At 34.5% G+C, this 17,216-nt stretch overlaps 1 protein-coding gene across 1 annotated transcript in view; it reads left to right on the top strand.

Moving 5' to 3' along the window:
* Positions 1 to 17,216, top strand: part of C10H8orf34 (chromosome 10 C8orf34 homolog) — a 340,888-nt gene that overhangs the window by 299,760 nt on the left and 23,912 nt on the right. Inside the window, 2 exon segments of the mRNA XM_049781860.1 lie at positions 4,471 to 4,518; positions 16,244 to 16,337. Coding sequence (XP_049637817.1) covers positions 4,471 to 4,518; positions 16,244 to 16,337 — 142 coding nt within the window.

Raw genomic sequence — 17,216 nt, 5'->3', positions numbered from 1 at the left:
TTCATTTCATTAGCACCCCCAATGGAATAAAGAAGGAAGATCAGCATTTCAATAGTCCTACATGAAATAAAGATCCTTTGATGGATACATTAAATTCTGCTCCTTGGTTGGGTCATTATTTTCTGATCTTAGGGATCAGGGTTCCTAATATTTTGTTCATTGCTTTGTCTAAATCTTGTGTAAATAATCCTCCTGTAACATGTTCATATGCATTTTCTTCCTAGTCCTTTACTTCATGTTTCCCATATATAATTGTCAACAAGGTCTATGATTAATGAAAGGCAGATACAACCAAATTCCAATTTGTGTGATCCTTAAACAAAAAGTATTCATTTATCTATATCCCCACACATATATCAGGGTTCCCCTGCAGTTTTTAAACAGGGGACAATCAGTGTTTTTCAGGTCACTGGAGGGCCAGATTAGACTGTAGTTTAAAAAAAAAAAAAACTACGAACAAATTCCTATGCACAAATACCTTATTTTGAAGTAAAACAAATGAACCAGGTAAAATGTAATATTTAAAATAAAGAACGAGTTAAATCAACAAACTTACCAACATTTTGATGAGAACTCTGGGCCTGCTTTTGGCTAATGAGATGACCAATGTTCACTGCTAGTCTAAACAAGTGCAGTCTAATCACTTCCCATCAATGCAGACTCACCAGTCCACTCATTTCAGCCCTAACAGTGCCCCTATTAGTGGAACTCCACTTTTATCTCAGGCTTACACTGGTGAGTTGTGGGGAGCTGCTTGATTACAGAGCAGGTTCTTCCACCACATTTTTTTTTCAAATGTATATTTATTTCTTTATTGGTTTCTGGGCCACACTTGACAATGCTCAATTGTTACTCCTGGCTCTGTACTTAAAAATCATTCCTGGATGGGGCCGGGAAGGTGGCGCTAGAGGCAAGGTGTCTGCCTTACAAGCCCTAGCGTAGGGCGGACCGCGGTTCGATCCCCCGGAGTCCCATATGGTCTCCCCAAGCCAGGGGCGATTTCTGAGCTCATAGCCAGGAGTAACCCCTGAGCGTCAAACGGGTGTGGCCCAAAAACCAAAAAAAAAAAAAAAAAAAAAATCATTCCTGGAAGGCTCAGGGTACTATATGAGATGGCTAGGATCTAACCTGGGTTGGCCGCATGCAAGGGAAATGCCCTACCCTCTGTATTATCATCCAGCCCCTCTTCCACCATCTTTGCAACTCACACTACTCTATTCAAACTTCACTGCAATTTTTGAACTTGCCCAGGAATATGATCACATGGGTGAAAAGACCATGGGTCTTTTCATGTGATCAGATCAGGTTCCACTACAGGAAAAAAGAAGGCATATATGCCATTTTTCTTCTGAATCTAAAGCAATTTCAGTAATATAAGCATATGGCTGAACTTGCATTGCTTAGAGATCACAACAGTATAAACCATGGTTTAAACAGCACACAACATACAATATCATACTGAACAGCTATCAGAATATAAATGTCAATTAAATTGGCTCTAAGTTTCCATGAGGCTTTAGGCAGATTACCAATTTTGGGCCACCCACGTGATAATATTGAGCACTGACCATTTTCATTAACACTGAGCGTTTACAATTTGCAATATCACTGTGATGCAACCCCATTAGAAATCACCCCAGACAACTAAGCAACATTAAAAAAAAAGCTCTCCTATCTTCAAAAAATAGGTGTCCCCATCTGCCAGAAAAAAAAGATTTCCTAACTTCAGTAAAAGGTTCCCCATAACAAGAGCAAAACAAACAAACCTCTACTAAATGCAAGATTAAAAAAGAAAACAGAGCTCGTAACTTAAAATATATTCTAACTTGTTCTTTTTGGGGGGGGGTTGGGTTGGGCCACATCCAGCAGCACTCAGAGGTTACTCCTAGTTCTATGTTAAGAAATCACTCCTCGCATGCTCCGGGGGCCATATAGGATGCCAGAAATTGAATCCAAGTAGGCCCGTGCAAGGCAAATGCCCTAACCTCTGTGTTATCACTTCAGCCCTTAACTTGTTCTTACCTTGGTTCTCAAGAAGCATCAGGCTCTGCACAAACAAGCTCGTACTCGTTGGTCAGATCACACCTGAGACTGAGAAGAGGAGGGGAGTCGAAGAGTGCAGGGCTCACATTCCATACTTACGGGTCCAGGACTACTTGGCTGCAAAGCAGAACAGGCAGCAGTGGCAAAATAAAAACACCTTTTGGGTCAGATAAAGGTCCTTGTTGGGCTGCATGTGCCCGGGGCTGTAGTTTGTGGACCTCTGACATAAATATTGAAAGAGCTGTACACCATGAGAAGCAAGTCAGTCAATGCACCCTACAATGCATACAGTGGCAAATTTGATCTGAACATTAAGAAAATTCAGTCATTATTAGGCCTTACCATAGACTTAGTATCTGGACACATTGGGTAGTAAACGAATCGTCACTTTCCTTGAGTGTGCCATGCTTGCTCCTAAGTAAGCTAGTTCTCATAATTCAGAGGTTAAGCAAGCAAGGTTGATGTGCCTGGCCCTACAGAAAGTAGAAAGATATATACAAGAAGTTTGCTGCCTAGGTTTTTTGACACAGCACGTTGATAGAAAAGAAAGTATTATTAGAAATAAATTATTTTACTATAAGAACACAAATAGTTGAATTTGAAGACTCAAAGCATGTTTTCTAAGCTAGTTATAAAACTGAAGAATGATCAATTTAACTATGAAAAAGTTGTTTACATAGGATAAATTTCAAGTCCTTGCTGTATGCTTTGAGTTTAATTCCTCACATCTTGGGGGAATTAATATTAATTTGATATTTCATAATAATTTGTGGTTTTAAGTAAATATAATTATTCTACCTCAATCAGTTTCAATTCTATGGTCAATACCACAATTTTGAAGCATTTGGAAACATTGAAATAATAGCATATTAATTTTTCTTTAGTGGAAATGATTTCAGAACACTTTTGTGATTTCTGTATCTTCAGGAATGCCAGAATTTATATGCAGCTTAATTTGTACATTTAAATAATTAAAAGCACCACCCAAAATGCTTTTGGAGTACACATCATAATTCCTTTAGAAAAAAATTAAATATTTAATGTTTTTTCATTTTTATTACAAGGTAGAAATGTGTCAAAATTGAATACAGTCCCAGCAAGACTTTTCTAATTACATGACTTAAATGCTTCATTCAGTCTTTTCTGGCTTTAATTTCCTTATATATCCTATTGACCTTGGGAGTGTCTTACCTTCAAGAGGTAGTGAAAGACTTATAAATACAGTGTATGTGAAAGTCCTTGAAGTTCAAAAATAGAATTGTTAGAAGTTAGAAAACAACGTTATTTTTAGTCCTGCTTATTTATTTATCTTTTTTCATAGGTATGAATTTCTTATATGAATATATGTCATGTTACTTTGGAATTTATTCTGGACACTCTCCTATTATTTTATAAAATGATGATGTACTCGAACTAACAATTTGACCATTTTGTTTTGATGGGTTTGGGTTATGTACTTAATTGAATGCTTTAAATTTTATTCATTTAAATTTTCATGACTTCATGACTTGAAAAGTGTAGTGCCAGGAAAAAACACAAAGGAAACTTAACAGCAAACAAGGGCAAATATGTTTGAACATCTGGAAATGCACAGAATAATTACCTTTACTCTTTTGTTATTGTTGTTGTTCTTACTTTGTTTCTGGATTTCACTGGGTGTTCTCAGGGATTACTCCTAACTCTTTGACCCTGGATGACTACTTGAGGGAGTTGGGGGACCATATGCAGTGCCGATTATTGAACCCAGGTCAGCTCTGTGCAAGGCAATTAGCAACTGAAGCCTTACCAACTGAAGTGTTGCACTAGTCCCAAAAGACCTGCATTCTTTCCATAAAATATTTTAAGCTTTCTGTGCACACAGGGTTAAAGAAAATACCATTTGAGACTTTTTTTAATTAAAAATACAGAAATAAAATGAATAACAAAAATCTTTGAGACTTTTTTTGTAATTCTATCTAAGACTATTACTCTGATTACTTGTTTACCTGTTATTAAGGCCACTTAAACATATATGGTGGTCTTAAAAAATGTTATATGTTTTAGATATAAAATCTACAAACTGTTCATTCCCAAACTATCAGCTGTGGTGGTAGAGAGTAGTAAATGATTATGCTGTTCTCAAGATTTTTGTTTGTTTATTTGTTTGGTTTGTGGGACAAATGATTTGGGCCACATATGTCTAAGGTCAGGGATTACTCCTCAGTCAAGGGTTACTCTTTGCTCTGTTTTTAGGGATCACTTTTGGCTGTTCTCAGGGGACCATGTGGGATGCTAGAGATTGAACCCAGGTTGGCCTGGTGCAAGGCAAATGCCCTTCCAAATACGTCCACTTTGGTCTTGGCTTTCTAGATTTTTCTATTCTCCATGATTGAATATTTTTGTCTTCTTTCCTGACTTACACTTTTTTTTTTTCATTTTTTCCTCTAGGGTGAAGTCTCTAGTGGAGGACAGTCATTGAAAAACTACTCAGAAGAAGTGAGTTTGAAGGTGACTTTTAATAGACTCTGAAATCAGTTTATTATACAAGATAAAACATTCCCTTGGCCTTTCACCACATGCTTATCAGGTTTCTATTTTTTTTTTATTGATTTACTGGCTGTGCCCACAGAAAAAGATAGTAAATGATGTCAAAACTGTGTTAGATCATCATTTCTAGAAAGATATGGTATATTAACTTAGCTATATTGAAAATGAAAGTCACAGTGCACAAAACCAAGAGCTATTATATATTTTCACTGTATTTGTGATATCTGAATAAATAAAAAAATTCACATCTTTTGTATATGCTGCACAGCAAAATCAAACAAATTCATCTATATACAACTGCCATTCATTCATGCAACAATCGCTCATTGGGACGTTATTTGTGTAAAGAATAAAGCAAAGTTCTATTTAGACTAATTAAGTGCATAATACATTTTTTGTTTAAAAAAGAGAAACATTTGCATTCTGAAGTTAATTTTGAAAATATACAAGGATAATCTGTGTCATAGGATATATCTTTGGGATCTATATATTTGAGAACTGTCATATAAATCAGGGTCTGGAACCTTTAAACTCTTATTTGAAGGGGGTTGAGGAGTTACAAGAGTTAAGGTTCTTGCCTTGCATCAACAAAACATTTCTTTGATGCCCAGCTTTGCAGATTGCCCCATGAATATTGCCAGGAGTAATCCCTGAGCACCACTAGGTATGGCCCACAAATTAAAAAGTAAAGAGATTTGATTTGACTACAAAAATTAAAATGTAGCTATCAAGGAGTCAGATTAAGGGGTAAGAGGAAAGCTGGAGGGGCCGGAGCGGTGGCACAACAGTAGGGTGTTTACCTTGCATATGGCTGACCTAATAGAGACCACGGTTCAATCCCATATGGTACCCCAAGCCAGGAACAATTTCTGAGTGCATCATCAGGAGTAGCCCCTGAGCATCCCCGGGTATGGTTCAAAAACCAAAAACCAAGAACAAAAACAAAAACAAAAATGAAGCCTGGAGTTGTTGGTGGAGGGTGGGGTAAGAATAGTATTAGAATTAGCAACACTGTATACTTGAAAACTATCATAAACAATTTTCTAGATTATAGTACCTAAATGTATTTATTTTCTTAAGTTTTTTTAGACAAAATACTGTAATTTCTTTTTTTATTTATTTATTTTTTTGGTTTTTGGATCACACCTGGCAGCACTCAGGGGTTACTCCTGACTCCACGCTCAGAAATCGCTCCTGGCAGGCTTGGGGGGGGACCATATGAGATGCTGGGATTCGAACCACCGTCCTTCTGCGTCTAAGGCAAATGCCTTACCGCTGTGCTATCTCTCCAGCCCCTGTAATTCTTTTTGAAAATATAAATTGCTTTACTTTAAAACCATGTGTATGTTATTCATATATGCACACTGCACAACCGTGAATGTTTGGGAATTTATACTTTTTCATCACTTCTGTCATTTCCTTGTTTTGATCTTCTGCTTAGGGCTCACTCCTAGCTCAGTGCTTCAGGGATCACTCTGATAGAGCTCCAGGAACCATATTTGATATTGGTGATCAAACCTGAGCTCAAGGCAAACACCTTAACTCCTACCTCTCTGATCCAGCAAGAATAAAATTTAAAGACAAAAACTATTGGCTGGAGAGATAGTACAGCATGTAAGGCTCTTTTCTTGCCTTGTACGAAACCAACCTGGTTTTTTTCCCCTGGCATCCCATATGATTCCCCAAGAATCTCTAGATGTGACTTAAAAACTAAAATACTAAGACACAATGAAAATGGAAATTTGTGTTAATAATGTTTATTATGAGAGATGAAGAAAAAAGATTTGGAAGAATAAAAAAGAGTTATGTTATGGCATTAGAAATTTGGTGGTGAGTGCAGTGAGATATATGTAAATAAATACAGAGGTATGAAACTACTCCAAAAATTTTATAGTATTTCACACCTATAATCAATTCAACTTGTTGAAAAAAAATCAAATATATTAATTGTACTTAATTTTAGTGTAAAATTAATTCTTGCTTAATTGTTGCTTAATTATTTTTGCTTTTTTGAGGGTCACACCTGATAATTTACTCCTGGCTCTGTGTTCATGATCATTCCTGGTGGGGTTCACTCTTGGTGGGACTCAGGATAACATATGAAATGCTAGGGATTGACCCAGGCTTGCCACATATAAGCACCCTATCCATTTCAAATAATTGCCTGAAAGCCATATACATTTAATATTAAGAACTTAAAAAAACAACAACTATGTGATCCAAAAAGTGATAGACTTTGGCTTTTTTCTCACTTGCATTCTTATTTTACTTTAATCATCTTTCTTCGTGTTAATATACTTGTCAAACAATAAAGAACAGTATTTATAAATGTTAGAAACAGTATTTATAAATGTTGAAGTTAAAAACTGAGCTAGCAAACATTTGCTTTTATTTAGCACACACTAAAACTCAAATAAACTAGAGTGTTTACATTTTGAATATATTTAACATTTCTTGCTAAACTTTGAACAACTTCTTGCTGATCAAAGTATCTGTCTTTTATATTTAGCCTTTTATTTAGACATAATTATATCCATATTATGGTAGACAATTATGTTTAGATCTAAATCAAACCTCAGGAGATTTGAACAGTAAAACTAAAACACAATTTTTGTTCTATACTTTCTATTTTTAATGTGGAATTTTCTCTTTGACATAATTTGTATGTTTCATCAATTAAAGTTATATTTTAGAATATATATTTTCTTAAAGTGATGAGTTGAAAATTACATGAAGGTTACTTAATTCGAGGAAGAAATAAAATATTCTTCTGCATAAATATATTTTGATCATAATGTTATGATTATTTGAAGATAGGACTAGGGATATATAGGCATATATAAATATATAAAAATATATTTATATATTTAATATAATATTAAATATATATAAGCAGTAAGACCCTGTCTGTGCTTTCAACAGATACCACTTTTATCTCTAGTGGTTTGATCACAAAGCCAGTAATAAACTCCTGAGTAACTTGGAAATAGCCCCAACTAAATATATAGCTGTATTTCTGTGTGTGTATATACATTTACATATTTGTTTATATATGCACATATACACCTATATGTGTGTTATAAATTTGTGATATATATATATGCTAAACTTGTAGTCATTTTTTTGTAGAATAGCTAATCTATCTAAAATATACATTATTAGGGCAAGGGATATGGTTCAAATGAAAAAGAGAAAAACGACAGAGTTTTAGATATACAAGATCCCAAGTCCAAAATCTAACCCCTCATGAACTACAGTGAAAATTGGAGCTGGTGAAGAGTTGGTGGGTAGTTGTTGGTAATAATTCTCCTGGTGACTGTGCATATCTTATGGGCTGGAGTGTTGTGTATGTAAACATTTCCATGGGATTATTATATTACTGATCCTACCCTGATCAGTGATTGTGTCCTACCCTAGGGTGTGACCTGGCATTCTGCTCCCACCTTAGGGTGGTACCTGATTCTGATGTACAAAAGCAAGGGTCTGTGGAAGGCAGGGGCTTTTTTGGGAGGACTGATTCTGGGGCTTTTGACTTCAGCCTTGTCCACTGAATAAAGCTATCTTCTGAAGCCTGACTGCCTGTTAGCTTTATACCCGCCGCATTCACCTCAGAACTGCTGGCTGAACAGGGTGGCAGACGCAGCCCTATAGAGGATTGACTTGCAACACTGGAGTATAAATAACTTCTGACTAAAATGCTTATATTTAAAATGTACCATTTCTCAGTGAATAAATAATTGGGAAGCATTACGATTAAACAGTTTGTAAGATGTCCACAAATGGTTTTTCCTAGCTGCATCATTTGATCTGTGGATTATTTCAACTTTTTTAAAATTTTTTTATTTTTTATTTATCTATTTATTTATCGTTTTTAATATAATTTTTATTTTGATCATAGTGGCTTACATATTGTTGACAATAATATTTTAGGTACATATTTACATAAAATTAGGGGGGATTCCCATCACCAAATTGTCCTCCCTACACCTTCGTTTTTGTCCTCCCTCCCATTCCTCTTCCCTCACCCCCAGGGCGGCTAGAATATGTGTCCCCTCTGTATCTAACCTACTACTTAGTAGTCTTGCACCTGTTTGGTCTTGATGCCTCCCTTATTTCCCCCTCTAACTGGAGGCAGGACTAGCTAGTTCAAGTTGCGTGGTTTTGTTTGAAAAAGAGAAAAGTAATAAACTGGGGTAAGAGTCTAATACACCGAAAATGGGCGGAATCCTTCTAGAGGCTCTCATCATCGATTTGAGAGATGAAGGAGAAAAAGAAGGTGAAACACTCCACCAGTACCAAAAGAAGTGTCAAATATCCAGTGAGGGCTCCAGCTATATCGATAAGCACCACAAAAAACAAACAAAAAACAAAACAAAACAAACAAAAACAAACAAACAAAAAAAAACATGCCATGGTCTTGAAATAAGAAACATGGCATAGCACATTTCAACTTTTACCTCTCTCCTAGGTATTAAGAAGAATGAAATTCAAGCTATTACCCAGATTTGGGCTTAACTTGAGCATAATTCTTTCATCAGAAAAATTGTATTTATTTTATAAAGCAACCTGAGAAGCAACATGCAATTAACAGCATGCAATTAATGTAATTATGGCATAAAATCCCTTTTATCACCAGAGTCTTCTTTCTCTTGGGAGCCTTACATTTTTATGCTTCTTGTGAGCTCAAATTAAACACCTTCAATTTACTCATCCCATATTTGCTTCCCATGTAGATTCTCCTTTATCCTTATAATAATAAACTGGTGGGGGAAAAATCCTTAATTGGAAAATTTAAGCATGTCTCACTTAATGTTTCTATCAAGATAAGCACTGTCAGCTTGAATAGTTAAGAAGCTGTAATGGACTAACGACTGAAGCAGAGATTTAAGAAACAGTTTTAAAGTAGTTTAGAATATGTTCATAGAACTTCCAGAAATTGGTTGGTGAAGGCCAGAGGCAGCTGTGTGGGAGTATGAACTAGCTCAAGGTGTCAAGTGGCAGTTTCACAATCTCCTCTGGGTGCCAGACAGGAAAAGAAGTGTTTTAAGCAGGCGGGTCTTTTTCAAATCTGTTGAGGTTGGTTTTGCCAGCTGTACCATCTGAACTGGGGAGGAAATCCACCCTTTGCACGAAATTGTCTTCAAATCACATCTCATGCCAGTTTCGGTCTATATTGTTTCTCTTGGGTAGTATTCCTTGACTGCTGGCGTAATGACATTCTAATTACATCTGAAGAAGAGTGCGTGACAGTATAAGAAAATCTTTATGTTTTAATCATAGCTTTGGATTGTAAAATACTTCATTCAATATTACCATTTTAATCCATTTAAAAGTGAGGAAATATAGGGATTTTTTCAGAAAAGACTATTTTTTTTTGTTTTTTGTTTTTGTTTTTCGGGCCACACCCATTTGATGCTCAGGGGTTACTCCTGGCTAAACGCTCAGAATTGCCCCTGGCTTGGGGGGACCATATGGGATGCCGGGGGATCGAACCTCGGTCCTGATCCTTGGCTAGCGCTTGCAAGGCAGACACCTTACCTCTAGCGCCACCTCGCCAGCCCCGAAAAGACTATTTTGTCATTTATTAAGAATGGAAGCATAGTTGAAAATAGCTTTTTGTATGTCAAAATAATGTTTACCTTACAAATACAAAATAAACAGATACTTAAGACTGATTTAACTTCTTATTGATGAGGGAGCCAATGAAGGATTTTACACAGTTCAAATGAAAATTTAAATAAATAATATAGAAATGCAGATTACAAACAGAAGTAACATCTTATTAGACTCTTGAAAATTCATAGTATAATAATTGATTGCATTTGAATTATAATTCAAATTTATATGTGAATACTTATTTGCACTGCATAACGAAGAACTAGAAACTAGATAGTTGAAAAATAATGCACGTCAATCAAAAACCTAGAATTCATAGATCAGATAATAGGAAGGGCATGTTGTGGGAAAAAAGTGGGTTGCTTTTTTATTGATGTGACCCAATAATCTTAATTTTCTGATGAGAATTGTTTGATGATAAAACTTATCAAATGGCATGTTAGAAAATAGAAAGGAGTATAATCCCAAAGCATACTTATCATATGGTGAATTTTTCAGATAGTTTATTTGCTTCCATTTATTTATAATGTCTTTAATCAGTCCTTTTAAAAACTTTTATTGTTTTATTTTCTCTTCCTATGCTATGTTTACAGTTAAAACTTAACACATTTTTATAAGCCTTATCTCTATTTTTTTAATGTTCACTCATTTAATTTCTAAAAGAAATGGACTGTGAAATAAAATTTACTATTATTATGAATTTTAGGTTGATAATACAAGACCATTTCTTTCTCAAATAGGAATAAAGTATTTCCAAACCTTAGTAATTTAGATATTTAAGTTATACACAGAAAGCTTAACTTTCAGGAAAGTATAGGTTAATCCTTTATCTCTAAATGCTATTAAATATTTCTGAAATGATTGTAAATTTTCTTGTTTTATATGCAGCATCTTTCAGGGATTTATCTTTCCCATTTTACTGATGTAAAATGGATATTTATCAAAATATGGAAACATGTTTCATACTTCATTTTTTTTATTTAGCCAGGGGGAAACTATTCCATGTTAACTTAGAAATAAAGTACCTGATTGTAAAATGTGAACAAATGAGCATCAATCTACACCTCACCCCCACAGAACACGCTGAACTTTTATAAACACATCTGACATAAATCACTGACTGATTGCATTTAGAGAATCAAAAATATTAGCTCTTCGTGAGGGCTGAGGTTTATAAAGCACTTACTCTGTTAGCCGATAAAATGATATGTTGATCTAGGGTTAGCAACTGGTTTCCATATGATATCTGTCACTATATTCCACCCTTTCTAGTCTCTGGACATCTGCATACTCACTGTGAAAGTGCTTTAAAGAAAGGATGAATGGCATTTTTTTTTTCCTGAAAAGCAACCCACAGATTTTGCTCTAGGGATTAGGAAAGATTGTGCTATCCTCAAATATATTTGATATTTCTGTTTTCTTTAAAAAAAAAAAACTAAGTTGGCCAAGAGGAGCACATTAGACATCATTTTAAAGAATACTCAAGATTTTTGCATGACTCAAGCAGAAAGAATTATAAATAATCTGATATGCTGAATTTTATCTTCAGTACTTTGAACACACAAATTAATTTGAACATACGAAGTACTGCATAGATTAAAGAAGCAGGTGCTTTATGTTATTACCTGTATTTAAGGGAAAACTAAAGTAAAACATTGAATTTATCAATGATAATATCTGTCATCTTTTTCAGTCTAAAAGTTTAGTGTTGTTAAATTTTTCTTAGGAAATGAATTCATTTCCTCAAACTGAGACTATGATTTGAATTAAAGAATGAGAGATGTTCATGAAATTAATGCAGAACAATTAAGGCAACACACATATGTATACATTTTTATACAGGTTGCTCTAATTAAACATATTATGTCTTCTGAGAGAAGATATATGCCCATTTCTTCACTCATGTGCTTCATTTATCTATTTATGTATTTATTTATTTATTTATTTTTGGTTTTTGAGCCACACCCAGCGATGCTCAGGGATTGCTCCTGGCTATGTGCTCAGAAATTGCTTCTGGTTTGGAGGACCATATGGGACTCCAGGGGATCAAACCATGATTCGTCCTAGGCTAGTGCAAGCAAGGCAAATGCCTTATCGCTTGCGCCACCACTCCAGCCCCTCATGTGCTTCTTTTAAACCACTGAAAGAACATTGAATTTTGATATCTAAATATTATATATGCTTTATTTGTATTTTATGTAATTTGTAATAAACAAAATTAGTGGTTTGCACCTTATCTGTTTATAAGTAAAGCTATTCAAACCATAAACCAATTGGAAATACTGCTTGATTCTAACTTCAATCACCTGGATTTATGTGTGTTTGATAGATTTTTTTTTAACTGTTAAGTTATACTTTTGCTCTTTCTTTTCACATTAAAAACTGAAAAATATGGCTGAATATAGTCCTTATTTACGGAATTATGAAGTTATTATTTAATTTCTTAAGGATGGAATACTACAGAAATATTTTTCTATTGCACGGTATATTCATCCTTTTTCACTCATTTATTATCAAAATATATTTTTAGGTATTTATTGTATACTTTGTATCATTTTTTATTTGTCACTCAAATTAGCTTTAGTCATTGGAAGACTTTTTGTTGAAAATTTTCTCTTTATTTATCTTTATTATTTTTGTTGGAATTTTTATAACTTTATTTAAACAACTTGACTACAAATATAATTGTAGTTGGGTTTCAGTAATGTAAAGAAAACCTCCTTCAGCAGTGCAACAATCCTATCACCAATGTCCCAAATCTCCCTCCTCCCCACCCCATCTCCGCCTGTACTTTAGACAGGCTTTCTATTTCCCTCATTCATTCACATTGTTATGATAGTTCTCAATGTAGTTATTTCTCTAATTGCACACACCACTCTTTGTGTTGAGCTTCATGTCAAGAGCTGGACCTTCCAGCCCTCCTCTCTTTGTCTCTGAGAATTATTGTAAAAATGACTTTTATTTTTCTTAAAACTCATAGATGAGTGAAACCATTCTGTGTTGATCTTTTTCCCTTACTTATTTCACTCACCATAATAGATTCCATGTACATCAATGTATAGGAAAATTTCATGAATTCATCTCTCTTGACGGCTGCATAGTATTCAATTGGCTATACGTACCACATTTTCTTTAGCCATTCATCTGTTGAAGGGCATCTTGGTTGTTTCCAGTGTCTGGCTATTGTAAATAGCACTGCAATGAATATAGGTGTAAGGAAGGGATTTTTGTATTGTATTTTTGTGTTCCTAGGGTATATCCCTAGGAGTGGTATAGCTGGGTCGAATGGGAGCTCAATTTCCAGTTTTTGGAGGAATCTCCATATCGCTTTCCATAAAGATTAGACTAGAAGGCATTCCCACCAACAGTGTGTAAGAGTTCCTTTCTCTCCACATGTCCGCCAGCACTGCTTATAGCCATTCTCTGTGGTAGGAGATGGTACCTCATAGTTGTTTTGATTTGCATCTCCCTGATGATTAGTGATGTGAAGCATTTTTTTATATGCCTTTTGACCATTTGTATTTCTTCTTTGACAAAATGTTTGTTCATTTCTTCCCATTTTTAATGAGATTAGATTTTTTTTCTTGTAAAGTTCTGTCAGTGCCTTGTATATTTTGGATATTTGCCCCTTATCTGATGGGTATTGTGTGAATAGTTTCTCCCATTCAATGAATGGTTGTTGTATTCTGGGCACTATTTCCTTTGAGGCGCAGAAGCTTCTCAGCTTAATATATTTCCATCTGTTTGTCTCTGCTTCCACTTGTGTAAAAGTGCTATTTCATCCTTAGAGATACCTTTAGTCTCAATGTCATGGAGTGTTTTACCTACGTGTTGTTCTGTATACATTATGGTTTCAGATCTGATATCAAGGTCTTTAATCCATTTGGATTTTACTTTCATACATGGTGTTATCTGGGAGTCTGAGTTCGCTTTTTTGCAAGTGGCTAACCAGTTGTGCCAACACCACTTGTTGAAGAGGCTTTCCTTGCTCCATTTAGTATTTCTTGCTCCTTTATCAAAAATTAGGTGCTTATATGTCTGGGGAACATTCTCTGAACACTCAAGCCTGTTCCACTGACCTGAGGGTCTATCTTTATTCCAATACCATGCTGTTGATTTCCAAGTTGATGGGTTTTTATTTTCTTTGACTCACTTAAGTTTTATTTTCTAGTATACAGTTCTATAGATTTGGCAATTAATGTATTAATTCAATAAATTATTAAAATATACATAATGTCTTTAGTTTTCTAATGTTGAATACCCCTGTGTTTTACCTATTAAATTTCCTAGCTTACTTCCATACTCCTAGAAAATTATACTCACTTGAAACTATAGACTGAACTAACCATATTAGAGTAACTGTCCATAATGGATGGTGTATGGGAATATTTTTTAGGCACTGATTTAAGCAAAGAGAATATTTTATGACATGAAATTTATACATCAGAAGTTGTGGGCTTTATGATGTTATATTAGTATTTGTCTAAACAAAAGAAGATATAGGGGCTGACATGGTAGCACAGTAGTAGGGCATTTTCATTATATGTGGCTAATCCAGAATGAACAAGGGTTTGATCCGCAGTATCCCACATGGTTCCCCTAGAAATCCACAGAGCTATTTCTGAGCACAGAGCCATGAGTAATCCCCAATCACTGCTGAGTGTGGCCTAAAAATAAAAACAACAACAACAACAACAAAACAAAAAAAAGAAAATCTATCTCAAGCTGAAGGAAAAGATCTCTAACAAAGTTTATAGGTGAATCTGAGAGATCATAAAATAATTTGATAGGTATATCAATTTAATATTTAAAACATCAAAATATTTGAAATGATAATCTTGAATAAATAAATTTGATACTGCAATGTACTCTGACTGAGATCTGTCTTTTTCTTTCATATTCCTTTCCACCTAAATTTTTTCCCTTACACAAAGGTTTACTGAATGAGTTCTGTTGCAGGGTTTTTTTTGCAAAGTATATGCTAGAAACTGAAAAAACATGAACTAAATGTTATTCATTATTTCAAATATTTTCCATATATTTTATGATAAAGAAATATATGTAAAATGACAGTAAATATGCACTAATTGTTATAATGGAGCAAAAGCACATAAAGGAATTTTGGTGCGGTTAATATGGAAGAGATTCAAAGTCTTCCAGTAGAGATAATATCTCTCAGTAGAAATATTAATGGAAGGGATAAATAAATACATGTAATATGTTTCCAATAGGAAGTGTGACATGAAAAAACTTCAGGGATGATCTAGTATAATGACAAAATTGAGAAACCACCAGTTAATTATAACTCAGTGGAAGTGTCAGTCAAAATGGAATGAAGATTGCAGAGATAATAGATCAACTCTAACAAGAATAGATTATGAAGAAACTTAAGTAGAGATGTTGTTCTAGGAATAATGAAGTCAGTAAAGGATTATGAGTAGCATAACGGATGTATTAGGTGGCTTTGTAGGAAGCTCACCCTGACAGACAACAGTTGGGGAAAATTTGGGGACGTATAAAGCTTTATCATAGAGAACTTCAGCAATGGCAATTACTCGAGTGAAAGGAGCAGATGATCAAGATCTACATTATTTGACAAATATGTAAACAAAAATAAGGAGTGACAAGAAAAAATAGTGAAGTAGTACTGAAGAGTAAAGCTGAGACTACACATTAAAGCTTACTTTTTATTCTTACTAAAAGAAATTTGAAAATTTGAAGGCAGAGGCAAGTCTTGTGCAATTTCAATGGACTATTTTAACATATTCCTGAAACAAGTGCTAAAAATTTCATTAAAGTTCAGAAAGGAACAGAGTCTTATACTTCTTTTCCTAAGAAAATTATTTTTAATAAGATGAATAGTGCAAAACAAGGAGTTTAGAACTCGTGAGGTGTCTATAACACAAAAGTGATTATAAACTTAGAACTGTTTTCTTTGTAAGGAAATTGCCATTTATCCTTTGACCATATTTTATGAAAATTTAAGTTTTAATCCATATTTATATCTATGGCATTAAGTTTGAGTTTAACTTAATAAAATATGTTTATTTGTTGACAGGATGAATCTTTAAAGCAATTGCAGGTAGTCCATCAACCATGGATCTTGCCAAGTGACACAGAAAGTGAAGGAATAGAAGCAGAACAAGATAAACGTGAGTAGACAATGCTAGATCTATTGGGCTTTGTTTGTTTGTTTTTGACAAATTGTTATTTCCAAAAAAAAATCTACAGTGAAGGCATTTCCTTTTCCAAAACATGGACTATGTCTGAAAAAAAAATCAAACCTATTTTTGACTCAGAATATATTGTTCTAGGGTTTATTGATAATCATTAGGGTTCATAGGTAAAGGTGACTGCTATCCAGAAGAGTATGTAGAGAAAGGTGAAAGGTTTCTATCTGGATGACATATTATTACCCCTTTTAAAAATAATAACATACCAAAATTTTGTCAGACTGGAGAGATAGCTCAACAGGCTGACTGAATGATCTATGCCACCTTATGATTTGCTGAGCAAGACAAAAATCAACAAAAACTAGAAACAAACAATGCAACCTACAGAAAAGAAAAAGAATTATGTTATATACCCTGGTTGTTATTGTTAGGAATTAATTAATTAGTTGTTCCTCTGAACTCTACTGCCAGTTTACTGAATATTTCCATAGTTGGCATTATTATTCTGTACTCTGAGGGAGCCAGGAATCAGTTCTATAATGAAAAGTGTGTTGAAATATCCTTTCCCACTTTTATGGCAGCAGGCTTATATAACCAATATGAGAATGAAGACAGGAGTATGTCCTTACACAGCTGAAGTGTTAGGAGAGAGGAAAGAGCCGAGCCCAAATATCGCTCAGCTGACACTTTCAGAAATATAGTGAAAAACATGCTGACATTATACAGATTCCACTGGAAGGAAACAACACCTTCTATAGGAAATACTGATGGAGCCGATGAAATTAGATTATAGGAAGTACAAAAAGAACTTTGGAAAAAAATATGGAAGGCATGGAACCCTACGAAAAATGTTCTAAG

This window comes from Suncus etruscus, chromosome 10 (assembly GCF_024139225.1).
Source record: "Suncus etruscus isolate mSunEtr1 chromosome 10, mSunEtr1.pri.cur, whole genome shotgun sequence".
In the NCBI taxonomy this organism is placed as follows: Eukaryota; Metazoa; Chordata; class Mammalia; order Eulipotyphla; family Soricidae; genus Suncus; species Suncus etruscus.
Note: the sequence above shows the minus strand (reverse complement) of the source record. Positions and strands in the feature narration are given on the sequence as shown.